General features: G+C 46.9%; 6 protein-coding genes across 6 annotated transcripts; 2 read left to right on the plus strand and 4 right to left on the minus strand.

Annotated features, from left to right (window-relative positions):
- Window positions 1-426: 426 nt before the first annotated feature.
- Window positions 427-2,170, minus strand: F5891DRAFT_903380 (uncharacterized protein; the record flags this gene model as incomplete). Its single annotated transcript, XM_041373503.1, has 3 exons — window positions 427-1,551; window positions 1,606-1,911; window positions 1,964-2,170. Coding segments are annotated over 3 exons (1,638 nt in total), but the record flags the coding sequence as incomplete, so codon positions are not given.
- A 1,551-nt stretch (window positions 2,171-3,721) lies between these two features.
- F5891DRAFT_1197478 (uncharacterized protein) lies at window positions 3,722-5,821 on the plus strand (the record flags this gene model as incomplete). Its single annotated transcript, XM_041368493.1, has 10 exons — window positions 3,722-3,746; window positions 3,797-3,835; window positions 3,885-4,055; window positions 4,109-4,177; window positions 4,287-4,453; window positions 4,505-5,008; window positions 5,039-5,161; window positions 5,263-5,457; window positions 5,510-5,679; window positions 5,728-5,821. The coding sequence occupies 10 exons, from the start codon at window positions 3,722-3,724 to the stop codon at window positions 5,819-5,821; spliced, it is 1,557 nt and encodes a 518-aa protein (XP_041218190.1).
- A 2,223-nt stretch (window positions 5,822-8,044) lies between these two features.
- F5891DRAFT_1197479 (uncharacterized protein) lies at window positions 8,045-9,330 on the plus strand (the record flags this gene model as incomplete). The annotated part of the gene is made up of 3 exons (XM_041368494.1): window positions 8,045-8,078; window positions 8,131-8,332; window positions 8,385-9,330. The coding sequence occupies 3 exons, from the start codon at window positions 8,045-8,047 to the stop codon at window positions 9,328-9,330; spliced, it is 1,182 nt and encodes a 393-aa protein (XP_041218191.1).
- Window positions 9,331-10,170: 840 nt separating this feature from the next.
- On the minus strand, window positions 10,171-10,700 carry F5891DRAFT_986591 (uncharacterized protein; the record flags this gene model as incomplete). Its single annotated transcript, XM_041377794.1, has 3 exons — window positions 10,171-10,281; window positions 10,334-10,513; window positions 10,626-10,700. The coding sequence occupies 3 exons, from the start codon at window positions 10,698-10,700 to the stop codon at window positions 10,171-10,173; spliced, it is 366 nt and encodes a 121-aa protein (XP_041218192.1).
- On the minus strand, window positions 10,685-13,193 carry F5891DRAFT_87490 (S-adenosyl-L-methionine-dependent methyltransferase). The gene is made up of 11 exons (XM_041373245.1): window positions 12,679-13,193; window positions 12,447-12,627; window positions 12,165-12,388; window positions 12,095-12,109; window positions 11,976-12,036; window positions 11,785-11,924; window positions 11,632-11,736; window positions 11,482-11,578; window positions 11,364-11,425; window positions 11,191-11,315; window positions 10,685-11,133 (listed from the first exon to the last, which is right to left on the minus strand). Exons 1-11 carry the CDS (start codon window positions 12,919-12,921, stop codon window positions 11,052-11,054), a joined length of 1,335 nt encoding a protein of 444 aa, XP_041218193.1. The 5' UTR covers window positions 12,922-13,193; the 3' UTR covers window positions 10,685-11,051.
- A 3,396-nt stretch (window positions 13,194-16,589) lies between these two features.
- Window positions 16,590-17,612, minus strand: F5891DRAFT_87614 (uncharacterized protein). Its single transcript, XM_041373246.1, has 3 exons — window positions 17,207-17,612; window positions 16,806-17,147; window positions 16,590-16,752 (listed from the first exon to the last, which is right to left on the minus strand). Exons 1-2 carry the CDS (start codon window positions 17,501-17,503, stop codon window positions 16,896-16,898), a joined length of 549 nt encoding a protein of 182 aa, XP_041218194.1. The 5' UTR covers window positions 17,504-17,612; the 3' UTR covers window positions 16,590-16,752; window positions 16,806-16,895.
- Between the last annotated feature and the right edge of the window lie 920 nt (window positions 17,613-18,532).

An 18,532-nucleotide genomic window follows, 5' to 3' on the forward strand; every position in this document is an offset into this window, starting at 1 on the left:
CAACACCCTCGGCCCACCGGTCTAATTAATATGCGTCTGGGCCCACCCGTATAATACAATATTGTATAATACCCTCGGCCCACCCATCTAATTTAATATATGTCTGGGCCCACCCATGAATGTGATAACAAGTACCTACCCATCTATCTCATACACATCTACCTTAATACACTCATCTGCATAATATCCAACTACCTCGGCCCACCCATCTACCTAATATTCATGTACATCGGCCCACTCATCTACTCTATATATCCCCTGCATGGGCCCACCCGCCTCCATCAGGAATAATTTGCCTCCCGGCCCATCCGTCATAGTCGAGGATATTTTGATCATGGGCCCATGGTCCGCTGGCCCGTATTATACGGGATATTATGCACGTCCGTTCCCTCGTATTATACGGAAATAGGTCACTGTAATATGTGCTTTCGCCAGGTCAATATGGAGCTGTTCTGTGTACTCTGTGTTATAATTGTCAGTTGAGCCGAACTGCATGATCATCCGAGGATAGTGACAAGCAGCATGCAACTTCGGTAGGTTAAAATTGGTTCGAATCCCAAGATCGACAAAAATGAGCTTGTTCTCATGAAAAAGGTCTAGCGCCTCGTCCAGTAATTGAAGGGTCTCAGTGCCATGGCAAGGGTATTGCGCAAGGTACACGAAGTCAAGTAGCCCCCGCACAGCTCGTAGAAGGCGACCTGAATTGAGATTGTTGGGCAGACGAATGTCAATTATGATGCCGAGGAGGAAGCGGCATATCTGTGCATGTTCGGTGCCGCTTACACACGATAAGGTGGTGATACCTTTAGTGAATAATCGAATGTGATGGTTGGGAGGAAGCCATCGACAATGAGCATTGATTTCCGTGGCTCCACAAGCGGCCTCTAACCATGCCAAAAGGTGTTTCACCAAGCCCTGATATAGCTGATGCAACACATCAGGCGTGACACTCTGAAAAATGTTCACAAACGGGAGTTTCTCCCAGAAAGGATGTATCACAGGTTTGATTCCTACTGCGGCACATGCGCGAACAAAGGCAAGATTTCCTTGATCAAGTGCCGCGAGTGCATCCAGCACCTCACCTATTTTTCGAAGGTGAAGTTGTACTGTATTGCTTTCCGTGTCATCCTTCTCAACATCACATTTCGGGCAGTCGCTGAACTTGATTCCTGTCGCGAGAAGTTGCTCTGGATAATCACCGACAAAACTCGCAAATAAAGGGTGGCAGCGGCAAAGAGCACCATCTCCAGTGCACATATTGATGCCCTCTAATCCAGCATGTTCCAAAGGAGCAAGCACATGACTCAGGCAAGCGTGATATAGGTTGGCGATAGACTGACGGCATGAAGCCTTGTTGGCGATGTGTTCAAGACGAGTAGTTGGTAGATAGGCCAGAAGAATGTGAGCACCATGCGAAGGTTTGCGACGAATTTCCTTCGGGATATTACCAATGGTGAGATACACCAGGTATGCAGACTTGTTGCGAAACATAGTGACTTGCATTTTGTCTGTCGAGATGATAATCGGAATGATGGTCCCACCCAGACAATGCTGATCAAGTTTTTTTCTGAGGCATTGTAAGTTACGAAGTCCAATTGATGTCACATTAAGAGTTCTTACCTGCATGTTCCACCACCACTTTCCGGTATGCATGTCATGAAACAGATGGACAGTCTGATCTTTGTCAGTGTAATGGCGCTCTGGTGCAAACGTAAGGTATCTTGCGAAGTTGGGATCACCGTACAGTGACTTTATGCATTCAATGATGTCGCAGTAATACACATCAAATGATTCTCCTGCGATGACAACCTGCTCCTGTTGGAACTTGGGGCGTCCAGTTGGAAGTTCATGGTCGATAATCTTGTTCAGTTCATTGGTGTTCTTGAATGACAACCCTAAATGTTCACTAACCTAGTAATATTAGCTATTAATGAGTAGTACTCATGAAGCGAAAGAAACTTACTCCATCAATGGAGAGCAGGTCCGTAAATGCTGTAGACGTTGCTCCGCAAACTTTCACCCATCTTGCAACCTCCCATTTGATCTGAGAATTAAAAGGATGGTATGGATTATCATCGTTGGCGAGATGTGCCCCATATGCCATGTTGGCACCATGGTCAACGGAACTGTGCGACATACTTCGGCCAGCGCGTGGATCAGGATAAGGCACCCTAACAAAACCAGACTGGCCTTGTACACGAGCCTCAACGTCGTGACGAGCATCCTGTTGAATATCCTCCAACTTGTCATCTGTGAAGGCAAACACATCATCCTCCGGGTCATAGTCTTCATCAGCCTGAGGTTGCAATGGTGCAGCCTCCCATTCAGGTTCGAAGAGCAGATGGTCATCAAGATCATCCTCGAAATCACTATCACCTGCGTGCTCAAACTTGTCCTCATTGCCAATTCTGGTGTAGTCTCCCTCATCCATGGCAAGCTCAGCTTTGTTGTTTGTTCTTGATCATGACTGGCTGTAAAGTGTGCGACAATGTGGGTCGCAACTCTTTGCGATATGCTGGCTGAGACCAGTCACAGTGAGATCATCACAGCCACAAGCTGAACACGTGCGGTAACCTGGATCATTCATACTTATGAAGCTGAAGTGATACAAGTGGGGGATGAATATGAATATGATGAGCGGCTACTAAAGACTAACCAAGGGTACCGATACGAGTGGGGGATTTGGCCAGGAGGGATGACGAAGCTGAAACAAGGGTGTGGTAAGTAATGGCCCGAACAAATACTAAGTTCAAGGACTAACCCACCTTAGTAAAATTACGGTATATGTGAATATGAATATGACGAGCAGCTACTAGAAACTGACCGACAGTGCAGGATGATAGCCCATTCGCGAATGAGGAACACTCTACTCTGGGTATTCCGAAATGGGGAAGGGTGGGTAGGTATTATGGGACCATGTACAGCAGCCATAGCGAGCAAAATGGGCTGGATGATGGTGTCACAAAGAGATGGTCCAATTTGCCGTCATTGGTGGCTGGATCAACCTAGCAGATATTAGCACTGCAGGGTAGTCAGTACCCGATCAACCATATGAATATGATGAGCGGCTACTAAAAACTGACCGACGGTGCAGGATGATAGCCCATTCACGAATGAGGAACACTCTGGGTATTCCGAAATGGGGAAGGGTGGGTAGGTATTATGGGACCATGTACTGGGTATTCTGAAATGGGGAAGGGTGGGTAGGTATTATGGAACCATGTACAGCAGCCATAGCGAGCAATGATGGTGTCATGAAGAGATGGTCCAATTTGCCGTCATTTGCAGGGTAGTCAGTGCCCGATCAACCTAGTAAATATTAGCACTGCAGCCAGCAAAGTGAGGGAAAACATACTAAGTTGTGCTTTGATGGTGGTGGTACTGGTACAGGCTCATGTTTTGGGATAGCTGGGGATGACGATGAGAATCCGAGTCATGGGATACCTGGGGACGACGATGCTGATGGGGCAGTGTTCTGAAAGTCAGGGACAGCCTACAGCACCGCTGATACAGTGCTGGTGAGATACAGTGCTGGCGAAAATACAGTTTAGCACCCTTCACTGCTGCTACATAATTGCCCTGTTACATTGTGTTAGTAAAATTTTCAGTCCCATTCCCTTCCATTTGACCATCACTCACACTCATTTTTAGAAAAAATCTGCACGGGTCCCTCAATGCTCCTTTATTCTTTTGAGTCTCAAAAACAAAGAAATAATAATAAATGACTTTACCTCAGCAGGATCAAGGTAAGTGAGTATAAGCAACTCGGCAAGTGACTGACTGTGAGGCTTGACAGAAGCGCGTGGTGCCAAGAAAAAAGCTATTGAAAACACAGGTGAGCAACCGAAAACACCATCAATAAATCAAGCTGACCTGAGATTCAGTTTGGAAGCAAGACAAACCAAGACGCAAGAATGCTACAGCGACATCAGGCCAAGACCGTCCTGCCCCCAAAAAGAGAACTGGCGCGTCACCGGCGCCTACTCCAAGTCGGAACTCCAGCTCAAATGGCAAGTCAAACAGGACTGTGGCATCAAGAAAGCCGTCGACACTGAGTCCGTTGATACACTTAAAACTTGGTTATGGTACTTACATTGGGCACTGACAGAGCGTCATTGCGACATGGTGGAGAGCGACACAGATGATGACTTGCTGGAAGCTCCACTGATGGTTGAAGGTCAGCCTAGGTCACCATGACAAATAAGGAAGTTCGAGTCTCACATAATCATCATGTGCAGCGCAATATCGATGACCAGCAAAACTCTGCTGAACTTACGCTATGCAAGATGTGGCATTGCCTAAAGATGAAGATGAGCAGAGTGCTGACTCTGATGCGAGTCTGCCCAGGGACAAACCGAGTCAGGATGGCTTACTAACCGATTCAGATGGTAACAAGAGCAGTGCCACTGACAGTGAGGATGAAGATTTGGCTGTGATGAGGCTTTCAGATGAGGTTAGCTTTGCTATATCATATGCTTGTGAACTCATGTTTGAAACTTTGAAGGTCGTGTCGGTCATCACCAACAAGCAGCAGGTAGTATCAAAATCACGTGGCACTTCAAAAGCCGAGTTGGCCCGAGATCGCAAACAAGCGGTAGAGACTCCTACCTGGGCCAATTTGGATGTCGAATGTGCAGTTTCAGAGTCCATTGAAGATCCCTCGACTGGTGGTGACTCATCAGAATTTCAACTTTCTGACAATGAAGGCACTGCACTGACTCGGAAACTTACTTCTGACACGAAGCCTCGGAGTATCGCCTCACTCATTAAAACAGAAAGTGGAAAGGTGAAATTACTTGATCAGAACTTAGAGACTCGCAAAGTTCTTCAGTCCGCAATTGTGGAAGTCAAGTGCCACCTTTATTTCGCCAACAGCTATCCTGAACTGGTCGACAAGAACCAAGTCGCACTGCAAGCATTGATAGTAGTCGCCAAAAAACGTGGTGCGCATTCAATCAAAGAACGTCTTCAATCGGACAAATGGTATGCGTCACAACTCGGTAGCTTGGTGAGTTCAACTCACACCTTTTCATATCAGTCTCTAACCATATACGAGGTGGATGCTCGTGTTCCAATATTGTGCCATGAGTTGAAGGAAGACGCATGTGTGCATGCCGATGGTTACTTTCGCCTTGGACACACCAATACTGGGAAAGCTGCAGTGAGAAGGCTATTGGATAAGTTTGTATATATATACGCCTTGAAGTTTGATGTGAGATCTCTCCCCTTGCCTGTACTACTGACATTGTTGAAATTATACAGATCAATAATGAGGCCTCACCCATTGGAAAGAAGCCCTACCAGGGTGAACTCTTAATTTTCCTAATATATCGGCAGCTCTTTCATAGCTCGAAATCCATTGCCATCAAATTTGTGGAACACTTCATCGAAATCGCCAACAACAAAGGCCAGCGCCCCGAAGTCCCTATCCCTTTGCTGGCATTGGTTGCAACTGCGGTAATGTGCTTGTCGTCATTGTATGGATGTGCTGTTTAACCTCATTGCAAAGGTGTATGCAGCCCTTCTGTGGAAGTCGCAAGGTTCATCATCAAAATTCAACTTTACAGGAAATTTATTCAGCGAGACATACAACTATCATGTCAGGTTCCTGGAAAAACTGAAGAAGGACGCACCTGCGAAATTCCACTGTATGATGGCTGACATCTATGAGGCTGCACAGTGAGTTCCACTTAGGTAGTATTGCCTCGATGCTCACTCTGCTTGCAGGAAGTTGCGATACAGCGGTGCCGCTGCCGGTGGCCATGCTGCTGAGCTCGAAGCATTCGAGTTACTTGACCTCAACAATATGGAAGAAGAATGAATCGTCCCCTGCTCGTTTTCATAGTGTACAATACAGAATCATGAAGCTGATACATAGTCTCCCAGTTGGTCATAGTGCATGCTGTTATTTAAATTAGCGTACTGCCCATATACCCATTTTTAATCAAATTTAATTTTGTTCTTGTATCTTATTCTGTCTGATTTGGTTGGAATTCTCATCTAAGATCAAAAAATCAATTCTAAAAGTCATGCTAATGTGTTTGAATTACTGAAAATAGTTGCCAATTCTTGTGTTTTTATTAGGGGGTAAAAAAACCGAGCTAAGCTAGCTAAAACTCGAATTTGTAAAATTTAGATATAATGACCCAGGATTAGTTCGGATTAGTTCTAATGTTACATCTTTAAGTAAATTTGTCTGGGGAGGGTTTTCCTGATGATGCTCATTTGCCCTGGTTCTTATCAAAGTTTTAATCTAAACACATGGGTCAAAATTGCAGCCTAAGGAAAGTTGCCGTGTTTGAGTGAGTGGCACTGTACAGCGGGGGCAGAAGAGCTACACATCCATCACCTGTTCCCCTCGATTCCTGTCCGCCACACGTTACTACAGTAACGTGCATTCATGTACTGGAAAGGTACGAATGAACTCAATTAGATGATCAAGTCAGTGGCGATGGTGACCTCGTGGGCATCTTCGGTCAGCAGCTCGACACCACCATCCTACCGTCGCCTTTCTATTCGCGGTTTTATGAGATGTGGAGGGCAACAGACTATGTCGACGATGACAATGAATTGGACAAGGAGCACAGTATGAAGAAAGTGGGGGGCCCTGCATGAGTTTCATTTCAAGTTCTCTTCTCTCTGATGTACCTGTCCTGACGTTCTATGAGTTTCATCCCATCAGCTAATAGTGTCGCATCCGAAAGCGGACTACGAACCCATGCCATTTCTTGACGGAAAGGAACACGTCCCTAGATCTTTCAGGTGAAAGAAATATCTTTTGCATCATCTAAAGATCTGACCGCTACAACAACTGTTTGTAGTCGTAAAACGTTGAACGGCGCATATGTCCACTGATCAGTCGGGGCAAAAGCGGCGACCATCCATGGCTTCCTCAGGCTGTTCATCAATGGTTTAAATGCTTCAGCCACAAGATTGATGGTGCTCGTACAAGCTCTGCTTGTCATTTAACGTTCAACGTTCAATGATGACGATCAACCTTTCTGTACGACGATTGGATACTGAATGGGCACATGATGATGGAGTCCGGCGACCATTCCCTATAGGAATGACACCAGATTCTTATGACCGTGATCGTGACATCAACACACCCCCGAAAAATTGTTATTCGGCGCGCCGACCTAACCTTCGAGAAGAAGGCACTGCGCGTTCTATGATAGAATGATGCATTATGAAAATCATGCAAACGTCATACAACCAACATGTGACAACAAGCAACGTTGATCATGTCGTAAACGTATGTTGGAGGCTCTGTGAGATACGGGAATCGAAACTACCGGAATGCCTTAGAACGGGCTGTATCACTGGTTTGGGGCCGCTGATATCGATACGACCTTCACAAGTCAGAACAAACTTTCAGAAAGCACAGCAACAGCAACTGCTGGCCATGGGGCAGGTTCTGGATTAATCGCGATGATGTAAAACGGAGTGGCTAGCATTCGACCAACACACAGATGCATCATGATAGCGAAGTATCATCGACAATAATGAGCTCATGTGGGTCTGATAAGTAACCACATCCTTGTGTAGAGAAGACTTCTTTTCACGCAATGGACTCGAAGAACGCCGGAAGAATGGATGCGTCAGTCAGCAGACCCTTGTAAATGAGAAATGCGAAGCAAGGTGCTGAGAAACCCAGTGCCCTGCATGAAACTCGTGTGGAGATCAGGCTGGACGAAGTGGGCTATGCTCCGAAAGCACTGCTAAATGTGTGAACGAGAAGATCCGGTAGGTCTGAGGTCAGGTTGGTGATGAATGAATGATGGCATGCGGCCGGGTACGCTTAATTCAAGTTGTTGGGGTGGCCGTGGAGAACGTGTGATCACTGTGATGCGTATCATCGAAGATGCCGGACTAGCGGGACCAACGGAAGGGTCTCCAAGGACCGTTTTAGAGGTCTGTAGTGGACCTTCGGAAGCATTTCGGCGGCATTGCACAGCGCCTTTGGTAAAGTTATAACCACACTCAACGAACGTTTTGTTCACTCATCCAACACAGTCACAGTTCCGACAACATCCACAGTATAATGTCCACCCATCCTTCTCCAGACCCATTTCAACGTAGGTTTTTATCTTTTGTTCTTACCTTTAAAAACCTGACGTTCGTTGGTAGCCATGACTATGTCGCCATCTTCTAGTGTGCAACATTCGCCCCCTGTTGATCTCAGACGTATGACGTCCAACTCGACGCTGCTTACTCCCCAGAAAGATTCAATTAGGGAACATAGACTCTCAACTCATACTTCTCAGCACTTGAATACAACAAGGATGGGCTCTCGCTCACCTTCTTCAATTCCTTCATCGCCGACATCTGCGTAAGCCACTCCACTTTCATCAAATACTCACCTATATTTATCGCAACTACAGTCATTCATCGTCATCCGCAATTTTTGAGCGTGATATTGAGCCCATGCACCCTCCTTCCCCCCCTTCTCACCCTAATCCCCATCGCATTGCGCGTGCAAAAGGCACTGAACAACTCGAGCACAGTGTACCTTCTGTGCTCGATAGTGCTGCTTCAATTCTTGCAGCCTCCTCTCCCATGGAGGAAGATCACATTTCTGTCGTCAGTCCTTCGCGAGATCGTGATCGCCTCACTACCAGCGGTTTCGCTAGCCCAATCGGTAGCTTGAGAAGCAGAAGCCCAAGTCCATCAGGAAGGACGAGCTTGTTGCTGAGCATCCCATCTCAGCAGGGGCCCATTACTCCCCTTAATATTACGCCGGGTGTGGGAGCGGGCAGTCCGCAGCGGTTGAGCATCCAGACGAGCCCACTCGCTTTCCCCTCAAAACAGGGTACAAGTGGCAAGGCGTCTGCCGCACCTTCTATCAGCACGCCTGCATCTGTATATTACTCCACGCTCTCATCAGTTGAACCATCACCCACGACCACAACTGCGGAGCATCCTTCCTCTGCACTCCCCCCTATCGCCATATCAACACTCTCGCCTTCATCAACGTACACATCTTCACCTTACATACGTCCCATCACCATCTCCCACCCTCCGTCTCCAACGCACGGACCCACTAAGCGTCTCTCGTTCATGAGTTACGCCGATCTGCTCGCATCAACACCGGCATCAATGGTTCCGTTGTCATCATTCACTACCTGCGCAACTCCTGAACCGCCACCTCATATTCCTGGTGTGGAAGGTTACGCCCTCAACCAACATGATGCTGCGAGTCTTAGTGGTCGTGAGCGTGACAGCATCGCCATGCTCGATGATATCGGTGGTGAATGGCAGCGCGAGGGTCTTGGACGAGGCCTCGAAGAGAGATTAGAGGCCTTGATGATCGTCCCTAGTAAAGCATAAATCTAAATCTCGAGGCGCGGAAGTCAAACAGTCCCGCGTTTTTGACTCGAGCCCGACATGAAACTAATGATATCTTACGATTTCACGCTGTACTAATCTGTCGTTCGTTCTATGCATATCTTTCGCTATTCCTATTCTTATTCCCGCCCTCGATACCGGCTACCTACTACTTGTTTTCCACGACATCAAGTCAACAAAAATATCTATGTATGATCGTCTTATTTTGTTACTTATGATATGATCGATTTTTTCGCGTTTAGGTACTAGGGGATACTTTACTCTTGTGAAGATTTCCCTTGAAGTTGATGTTTAGTTTCGGGTATTCGTATACTAATACGATACAATAGTTGAGATAGTTGTTGTCAATTTTAGTGTGGTTTAGATGGCATGCCTTTGATCAAGCCAAGCAAGCATAATATTATGCACAAGGACACGCCTTTGGTCGTCTCGTCTTGAGAGAATATGTGGTGGGAAAAGGAAGACAATGGTTGGTCGCTGCCATGAGAGTGTTCTCCATTGAATGCGATCCATCAAAGCCACGAACTGGGAGTCATCGATGCTGCGGCCGCTGCGGATTGGCTGGAGATGCGAATATTTGGTCATGACTTCACTCATGGGTGTCGGCCGCCAGAGTGCTGTTTCTAGATCTCATGCTCCGAGGACTCCCGCAGAAAATCTCCCTCAGCAACACAGCAATCGAGCAAGCGCAGCGTCCGCACCGCATGACGTCGTGGATTGGCAATAGCCACCGAGCCCACTTTACAGCTATTTTCATATCGAGACAAGAATCTCGAAAATACACTGCTTTCGTTTATTATTGGAGCGAGGCGATCCATTGTGCTAGTAGCTACTAAATTTTGTAAGTCGTACGTTGATTGTGGGGCTGAGCAGGGCGGTGTAAATGTAGTGACGAGACCAGGGAAGTAGATCCCCATTGCCCAACTCAGCAGTCTATCCAAGTAAGCAAGTGGATAGTCAACGCAAGCCTAAGGTTTGAACTTACCAGTCGAACAATAATCGCGGTTTGGTGGTTTACTTGCACTCCGACTCGGGACACGCGCACGTCCATCCCGAGCGAATGTCCAATTCCGTAAGGGAAAAAGGCTGCGCAGATTCCAACGCGCAGAATGCTGCCATTTGAGCCTTTGAAGAGTCTGAGGTCGAGGAGACCTTCCACAAGAATCTGATCACAGAGCAGCTGGATGATGTCTCAGTGGACAACAAGTTTGAGAGTGTTCACCGATTTCTATCCATGAGTGTTACATGACGGCGCAAAAGATGTACATAAAGCTCACATGCTGCATTTCCAACACAACAGAGTATGTTCGCTGGCCTCTGTCAGAAAAGTTGCCATCGTTGCCAACAGGCATCGTGCGCGTAACTTGAAAAGTTTAGACCTGCCTGGAATTTAGTCGCTGCAACAGTGTCCGCAGAGTTTGTATAATGCATGTGAAGGTTGAGTGACCTGCAGAGACCCGAAGATAAGCTATTATGTTACCCGCTCTACCTGTCAAATTTGAGTTCTCAAGGAGCGTCAGTCGAACGCTGAGCGCTCATAGCGGCAGGCAATGACGTTCACAACACCCCAGTTGATCTGGATGATTTTAATTCCCTATCATATCTCGCTGGGATAGAATTATTGTTGTCTTGATTAAATCATGGAACGATCGACTGGGGAGGGTAAAAGTACAATAGCAGAAGATCACAAAATATGTTCCGCATCAGTCCTGAGCGATTCTGAACTCCATGAGCATCGTCTCTACAAGATCATAGGTTTGGGTGAGCACTAGACCTGCACTGGCCCTGCAAATTATAACAAATCAAACATCGTCAATGTATTCAGGCATGGAAAGAACTTGCCCAATGGCCTTGTATTCCTTCAAGGTTCGCTCCTTGCCATTGAAAAGAAACCACATGATCATGTCCATTTTGTGTGTTAGGTGACTACCGAAGTTCAGTAACGTAGGTTCGGGCGCCTTATGATCCTGAATGTATGATCAGACTTTAACCAGCAAGCTGAACTCTAAACTTACCTTGCTGGACTCGTTAGCCTCTACATCAGGCTCTTCGAATGCGCGCGAGAGTACGCACTCATCTATCACACGATATTAATTCTGGAGTAAACCTCACTTCAAAATGCAGCGGACTCACGAATCAACACTCGGCTGTTTGGTCCCATTGCTTTGCGAACATTACGGAGAATCACCCTTGACTCCTCGTCCGGCCAGTTATGAATGATGCTCCTTAACTTCATCAATTATTGAGCAGTCTATGCTGAATGGGAACAAACTTAGCACGTACGTAGTAAACATCCTTTCCGACGACAGGTAACTCCTCCAGGAAATTCAGTGGCACGAACTCTATACGCCCATCGAGCAGCACCTCAGGAGCGTTCTTCTCCCATGTCTGATCAAATATAAATTTAACTTGTCTGCTGTGGATGTCCGGACTCACATTTATTGCCAGCTTTAGAGTTTCTGGGAGCTCCTGATTGGTTATTCTGAGACGAGGGAACATTTTCGCCAGAGGAATGGACATTGCTCCGATTCCAGATCCAACATCCACCACAGAGGATACATTGTCCCAAGGGTAATCTTATGGCCCGCTTCAGTCATGCCGACGGTTAAAAAACGGTGGTCACTCACAATGCAGCACCGTAGAAAAGCTCAGGATCTCAGAATAGCCCATCATGCTTTTTTGAAACACCTGTGTATGAGATTCTATGAGCCTCCAATCAGTTATGAGCGGATAGATCTGCACGTACATCGCGTGCCTCATCCTGTACAATATGGTAAGGTAAGGCATGAAAGGCCAGTACGATGACTCAAACTCACGTCCATCACCCAGAAGCTGTCCTTTTTACTTTCATTTCTGAGAGTAAATATCCGAGGGGCTTTGTCGACCTTGTCCGACCTTGCAAATTCTTGGTCGACCATAGTCTCATAGAGAACCGCACCATATTGTGGGAGTTCTCGCTGAATTTTTATATAACACCCGACGTTGTTTGTTGCCTTGAGCATGAGGGAGAGTCGTGTGTTTGCGAATATGTCTTGCTTAACTGCGGAACACGAAAGGCCTCAGAGAGAATTGTCAACGGACAGTATGATGCAAATTACCTTCCTTGAAGCAACCCCTGAGGGTCAAAACGCGCAACACACGTGCGATCTTGGTCTTATCTAGGTTGACTGCGTCAGCCAACACATCCAGGCTAAGACCTTCCGGGTGTTTGTCCAAGACGTCTGCAATACGTGATTGTATAACGACGTCTATGCATGCCGAATTGTGATTATTAACAAGCTAGGATGGTCAGTAAAAGGCATACAGGGCGATCTATAAATCGGCACGTACATTATATACCGTGTTTTGGGGGGGAGCCAGTATTGTGTTCAATTGCTCGCATGCACCTTCGAGCAGCCTGATTGCCTTTCTGAGGGCAAGTGTATCTGTCGCAAAGTCGAGGGGGTGGAAGGTGCCTGCATCGACACTAGGGACTCCATGTTCAGTGTTCTTGTATTCTGCCATTGCTTTGCGTGCGGAGGAGTTGATGATGTCCAAGAGGGCTTCAACCTTGAGTTCATTTGGCTCCGTCATATTTGGGAGTGTGCGTGATTCCTTATTAGCCGTTCAGGCCTCAGGTTTTATATTCCTCGGCCATATATCATCTAGCTGTTTTGCCACGGCGAAGACATTCAACAATGGACATGTGGAAGCGAAGCTAAACCTAGTCTGAGATCTGACCACCCACAAACCCTGACTCGCTTCCAACTCGGATGATACTGGTTGCTACTCGTGTAACGGTATCAGACGCTAAGAGCCGGCACATCTAACCCTGAATGTCATCCGAGCAAGTAGATAAGCCAAAGGTTAACGTTCAGGTACTATCGGCTACCACAACTTCGGACTTCGGACAGTCACATCCGCCGAAGACAAGCTCCGCTCGGCATCCATGGCCAGCACAGGCAGCGTTTCCAAACACTGGTTGGTTGTCGTAACCGATAGTTGAGGTTAGTTAGTGATACGGTAGCGAGCAGTTCGCCCGTCTTTCCATCCTAGATATCCTCCTGTCCCAATTTGTGATCGGGACCAACCTCCCAGTCGGTTCACCCCTCCAGCATGAAGTTCATTGAAACTATGCAGCCCTTTCCGCTGATGGAAAAGTGCTGGTCACTGGTTGCCGGGACAAAAACGCATATGTATGGGACATTCACGCCATCCTCATAGACGCTAGCCTTGAGGACCTACTATTCATTCCTCATGTGAGTCCAGGTCCCTCGTGCTTCTCGAACCACACTAATCTTTCACTTGCAGGTCCCAACTCAAAAGTCGTTAAAGGACGTACGTGCCACATTTCTTTACCCTGTTCAACCATTTTAAGATCGAATTCTAGACTGATGCTACCAGACGTCCACCCGTCGAATACCACCAGGTTTTTTCGACGACACCCAAGTGAGTCCTCTACCTTTTTGACCAGCTCTTTTTCTGATCTCTATCAGTCCTCCACAGCACGTGGTATCCATATCCTCTTTTCTGCGCACAATTCTCGCATTCATAACCCATCCTCCTTCTGCCATTCCACGTGCCATTCTCGAACACCTTTCGTCGTTCTTCCACCACTCTCATTCCGATGTCGATGGAGCAACTGAACTTCAGCAACACCCAAGGCGCTCCATCTTTTCTCGTGGACTTCGTATCGTCGAAGTTGCTGCAGTACAGGACAGAAAGGTATTTCTTTCTCCTCGTCCATTTCCTATTGCCCTGGTTCAACTATTTCTGTCTAGGCATTGTATGTTGCTCCACGGCCGCGGCCGCAGCAGCAAAGGCAGTTGCATGCCCAAGGCTCGTCGTCGCAATCTCAGCCTACTACCACACCTGCTCAAGGTACCAGGACTGCCGCACCAGGTGCAGCAACTGCGCAGTCACCGCCCATCCCATTATGGGCTCGTTTTGTTTTGTCTATCTGTTGCGCATCTCCCCGCACGTCAATGGTCATTGATACAGGAGCAGCACATGTACAATCATCTTACTCTTCACGTCTTCCGCTCTTCCAACAATCTTGTTTCCTTATCGGGACATTAGTCTAATCATGCTAACAGTCGCGACAAAAATGTCATACCTGTGTCCAAGCTTAGAGTCCTGACGTGCGACAGGTATGCATAGCAGCAGCACCTGAATACAAAATGAAGGATGGCGCTGCCACCTTTTGGGTGACCCTGTCGTTGCAAAACCATTTCCTCGGACTTGTTCTTCGCAACGATGTTTCATGTTTGAAAGGCATGAGTATCTTGTTCCAACATTTTTGTCAGTGGTAGAGAGCTAGCCACGGTTCCATTGAAGAGTCGTTTCGTTCTCTTTTTTTTGCCGTGCAACTCCCACACACATCAACGTCATAAACATAGACACAGAACTAGTTTCTGATTCTTCTGTACTCTTATCTCTTTCTTCATATCATTTCGCAACTACGTATATTAACATTGTTTCCTTGTCGTAAGACTCGAGTAATGCATCGAACTCGACACCAACCGTTGCGAGAAAAGCATTGTAAGATCAATTAGAAGGATGAAAGCCTGGAACTTAGCACAGATGATGGTTTGTTTTCGTACACAATCCATTCTCCGTCTAGATCTTCGTTTCGCAACTCAATCTCGTCACCTACTAGGAGAAATTAGAATATTCAACGCGATGAAGATCTTTCCGACCGAGACCCAGGGAAATTGGATAATGAACACCTGGCCACAGACCAGTTTACTACGCTCGGCGTATCGTCTGGAGAGTCAGGCAGCTCGAGGAGAGAACGATTCTACGAACGAACGAACAATTATGAATGTTCACCGAGTACGCCTTGTCCCCGAGAACTGAATCAATTTATCTTCCATAATGATCAGCAGATCGCGGAGCGAGACTGTCTTGTCGTCATATGTGAGATATATCTCCAGGTCTTTATCATACCACCGTGGACGGTCTGTTTCGATGACTGAGAATGTGGTGTAATGCAATTGTAGCCTGCGATGCGCAACGGGAACAGCGGCATTTTGCCACAAATTTTTGGTGGGTAGGATGCCAAAGACGCCAGACGGTGGATAGGCAATGTTTTCTTGCAACGTGGTGACACGGGTCCCGGTCAATCTCCAGTTGGGGGGCTTGTCAGCAATGTCTCCAGTTCAGTCAGGGTGTTTAAGTAGCCCGTATGTCATCGAAGACTCAGACAAATGAACTCTCGAAGGCCGTGTGGCAGCATGACTTCGCTTTGCTGTTGAACGTTGAGAATCCGTAGATGCTTCTGATGCGGCACAGGTTCTTACTGGAAAACGCCATGACTTGGAAAGATTTGGCTCAAATTTGGACACCAAGGTGGCGCACATTTGCACTTGAGCTATTGATAAACCAATGTGTACGGTGCACTAGTTCACGCATTATTATGTGCTTTTGCTGAAAACTCGTTCAATAACAGTGCTACGGCATGGTCAACGTGGTAAGGGTACCCAAAGCGCTAAGATTGGATACTACTATCTCTTGGTAGTGACAGAAGAACAGACTCAGTTAGTCGTTTGGAAATGCTTATGAACGTCTCACTGCCTAGATGAACCACGATATGAACATGATAACAACCACACACCCACCAATATTCGTCGTAAGCTTTAGCACGTTGTACAGAAGTTCGATTGTGAAGCGGATCATCCTGGTGAAGGGCACATTAATCAATTGCCCCCAGCAGCCACATAAGCATTGCATATGGGAAACTGTGAACGATGGCAAGGGTTTTCACTCCAAAAAACGTGCCTAAGCAGATTGGTTAGCGTGGCAGAAATGGACGCAAGGGCAACAACTTGCCGCTTTGTTGGCTGATTCAAAACCGTATATCTGATTCTGACGCGCCAGAAGGATCGATCGAGGCGGTCAAGGAGCTGGTGATGATGATAATCGAGAGGCAGGAAGCAATGATTCCAATCGACCGTGACTGGCCAATGTTCATGTTCGACACTGAGGAAGCTGACGTTTACGGCTAACATGACGGTTGACTGGGAATGGGAGTCGAATTGTGTTCAAGGGATAACTAATAATATGCTATGAAACGCATATAAAGTGAACGCGATAAAGAGTCGAATGGCTGTGAAACAGGATATCAGAGAAAAGGGAGAGGCAGGTGAGTGCAAAGAATGTAGATCCAGGAGTGATCGATGGCTACTAGAACACCGGCCAGTGCCCTTGCGGAATCTCTAGCACCGAATCCTCAAGCATCGACATCTTCCTGAAGTCTTTCGCCACTCTCGGTGCGAAGAATGTAGAAGCATAAGTTTGAAAAATGGTGATAGAATGGTGAACCCAGAATCGCTACCAAATGACAAGTGGCAAGGAAAGCGAATGTTATGCTCAGATAAATTTGAACAGTTTCGGAGTGAGATGCGAATCCCGTGAGCACGATGGCTGATGAGGAACTGTGTAAGTCGCGATCACGTATTACGAGGTGAACTGCGCACATATGAGCAGAAGTACCACTGATATGGTAAAGATGATGATTGGCACTGCCAAACCCAGGAGGTGCCAGAATATTCTCCAGCGCCTCTCGATTATGATCTGTGGTGAGAGGTCAACTCTGACCTGCCACCCCGACAACGAACGACACGTACTTTTGCAGCACTACGTTGTTGAAAAATGATTCCGGAGGCAGATACCTTTAACTGGAACAATAGCCCAAACAACGAGAAGATAAGCGACTCCGCCAAACAGGCGTAAGATGAATTAGATATATAGTTGACATCTTTCGCAAGTGGCGGATTTGAGGAGATAAAGACCGCCGCAGTGGCAAGCACGAGTCCTTGCTGCGCAAGAACACATCAATACGATCAATTTGAATGAATGACTCCCATCATCGACTTACCACTGTGCTCACTTGATTGAGCTGGGTCAGATATCGACTATGCAGCTCTTCCCAGGAGTTTCCTTCTTTCAAGAGGTCGTGTAACCAGTGCAGATCGCTGCGCCAGGTGAATATGAAGCAGCATATTTGGAAGATATGCCGAGAAATAAAGGGTTTTGGAGCATTCCATTTGGGTGGAAATTCGTCGAAAAAATCATCTGGGGGAGTGTTCAGTTGTGATAACTGCGAGTACCCACTGGCAACTCGATTACTCTGATTTGGGCTGGGCATAAGTAGCGGTAAGGTGGCAGACGACATACCTGAGAGGAACACTTATGAGGTTATATAGGCAATGAAAAGGGTTTATGCATGCCTGTAAGCACAGGGAAGTATGTAATTGATACGTACCGGGGTTTAAGCAAGGCTATGTAGCACTGGACGTTACATAAAGAGTTAAAGTGGTGTCAATTGGGGGGTTAGCAGAAGCGCCAGCGCCATTTTCCTGGACAGAACTGAACTCGCGCGCTCAGCAGAACCTAGAATGTGATATTATAATGGACATACAATGAGTATAGGGGATGGAAGAAATATACACTGGAAAGGCACATATGCTGATGGCATGTACATTCCAAGGTGGTGATAAGATTCTCAAGGAAAGAAAATACGCGCGTACTGAGTGACATCAGCAAAAGTGGCGCAAGCTGACAAGGCCTCGGCAAATGCCGTAAGCCTTGCGTAGAGTTCCAAACATGGCTACAGACCTTTACGGGCGTCGTGCCAGGCATTGTAAGGCTCCCAGATGCTCACAAAGTAATGTTATAACCACGTCACTCGCACATGTATGTATGCAAGAATTATCAACACAATAGTAATGTAATATGATATTTCTTCCCTCACACGGCTGAAAGACAAGTCCTTCCAATGCATTCTAATACTCGGCATAGTCACCATAATCCTCTTCGGTATCTGCGGCACCCTCTCCGTCCTCAGCACCAAGAACGGCATCATCTAGTTCATCCTGCGAGCCTTCCTCTTCTGAGCTGTCATCTGATAACAACTGCTCCTCTAGGTTACCATAACCAAACTCACTGCGCTCATCATCCAACACTGAACCATCCTTGTCATCATCAGCCTCTTCGTCCGATTCCTCGTCTCCATCAATCAAATCTGTGTCGAACTCGTAAGTAGCACTCTGTAAGTTCTCTGCTTCTTCAAGCTCATCTTCCGACTCAGACCGGCTTCCTGTACAATCCATATGCTCCTCACTGGAACTGCTGATGCTGCGCATGTCTGCATCTGCTGGTGTGTCTCCACGATCATTGCCGGACTCTGAGTTGATGTCCTCAT

The sequence above is a fragment of the Suillus fuscotomentosus genome, assembly GCF_016647785.1.
Source record: "Suillus fuscotomentosus strain FC203 chromosome Unknown F5891scaffold_124, whole genome shotgun sequence".
NCBI lineage: Eukaryota > Fungi > Basidiomycota > Agaricomycetes > Boletales > Suillaceae > Suillus > Suillus fuscotomentosus.

Bases quoted from the DNA above. Each gene is read 5' to 3' on its own strand.
- F5891DRAFT_87490 (XM_041373245.1), bottom strand. From the start codon at position 12,921: ATGACGGAGCCAAATGAACTCAAGGTTGAAGCCCTCTTGGACATCATC. The intron at 12,389-12,446 runs GTAATTTGCATC...CGTGTTCCGCAG, and splicing joins CAGGGGTTGCTTCAAGGAAG to TTAAGCAAGACATATTCGCA. The intron at 11,316-11,363 runs GTAAGTTTAGAG...TCATACATTCAG, and splicing joins AGGCTAACGAGTCCAGCAAG to GATCATAAGGCGCCCGAACC.
- F5891DRAFT_87614 (XM_041373246.1), bottom strand. From the start codon at position 17,503: ATGTCGTCTGCCACCTTACCGCTACTTATGCCCAGCCCAAATCAGAGT. The intron at 17,148-17,206 runs GTAAGTCGATGA...GTTCTTGCGCAG, and splicing joins TCAATCAAGTGAGCACAGTG to CAAGGACTCGTGCTTGCCAC.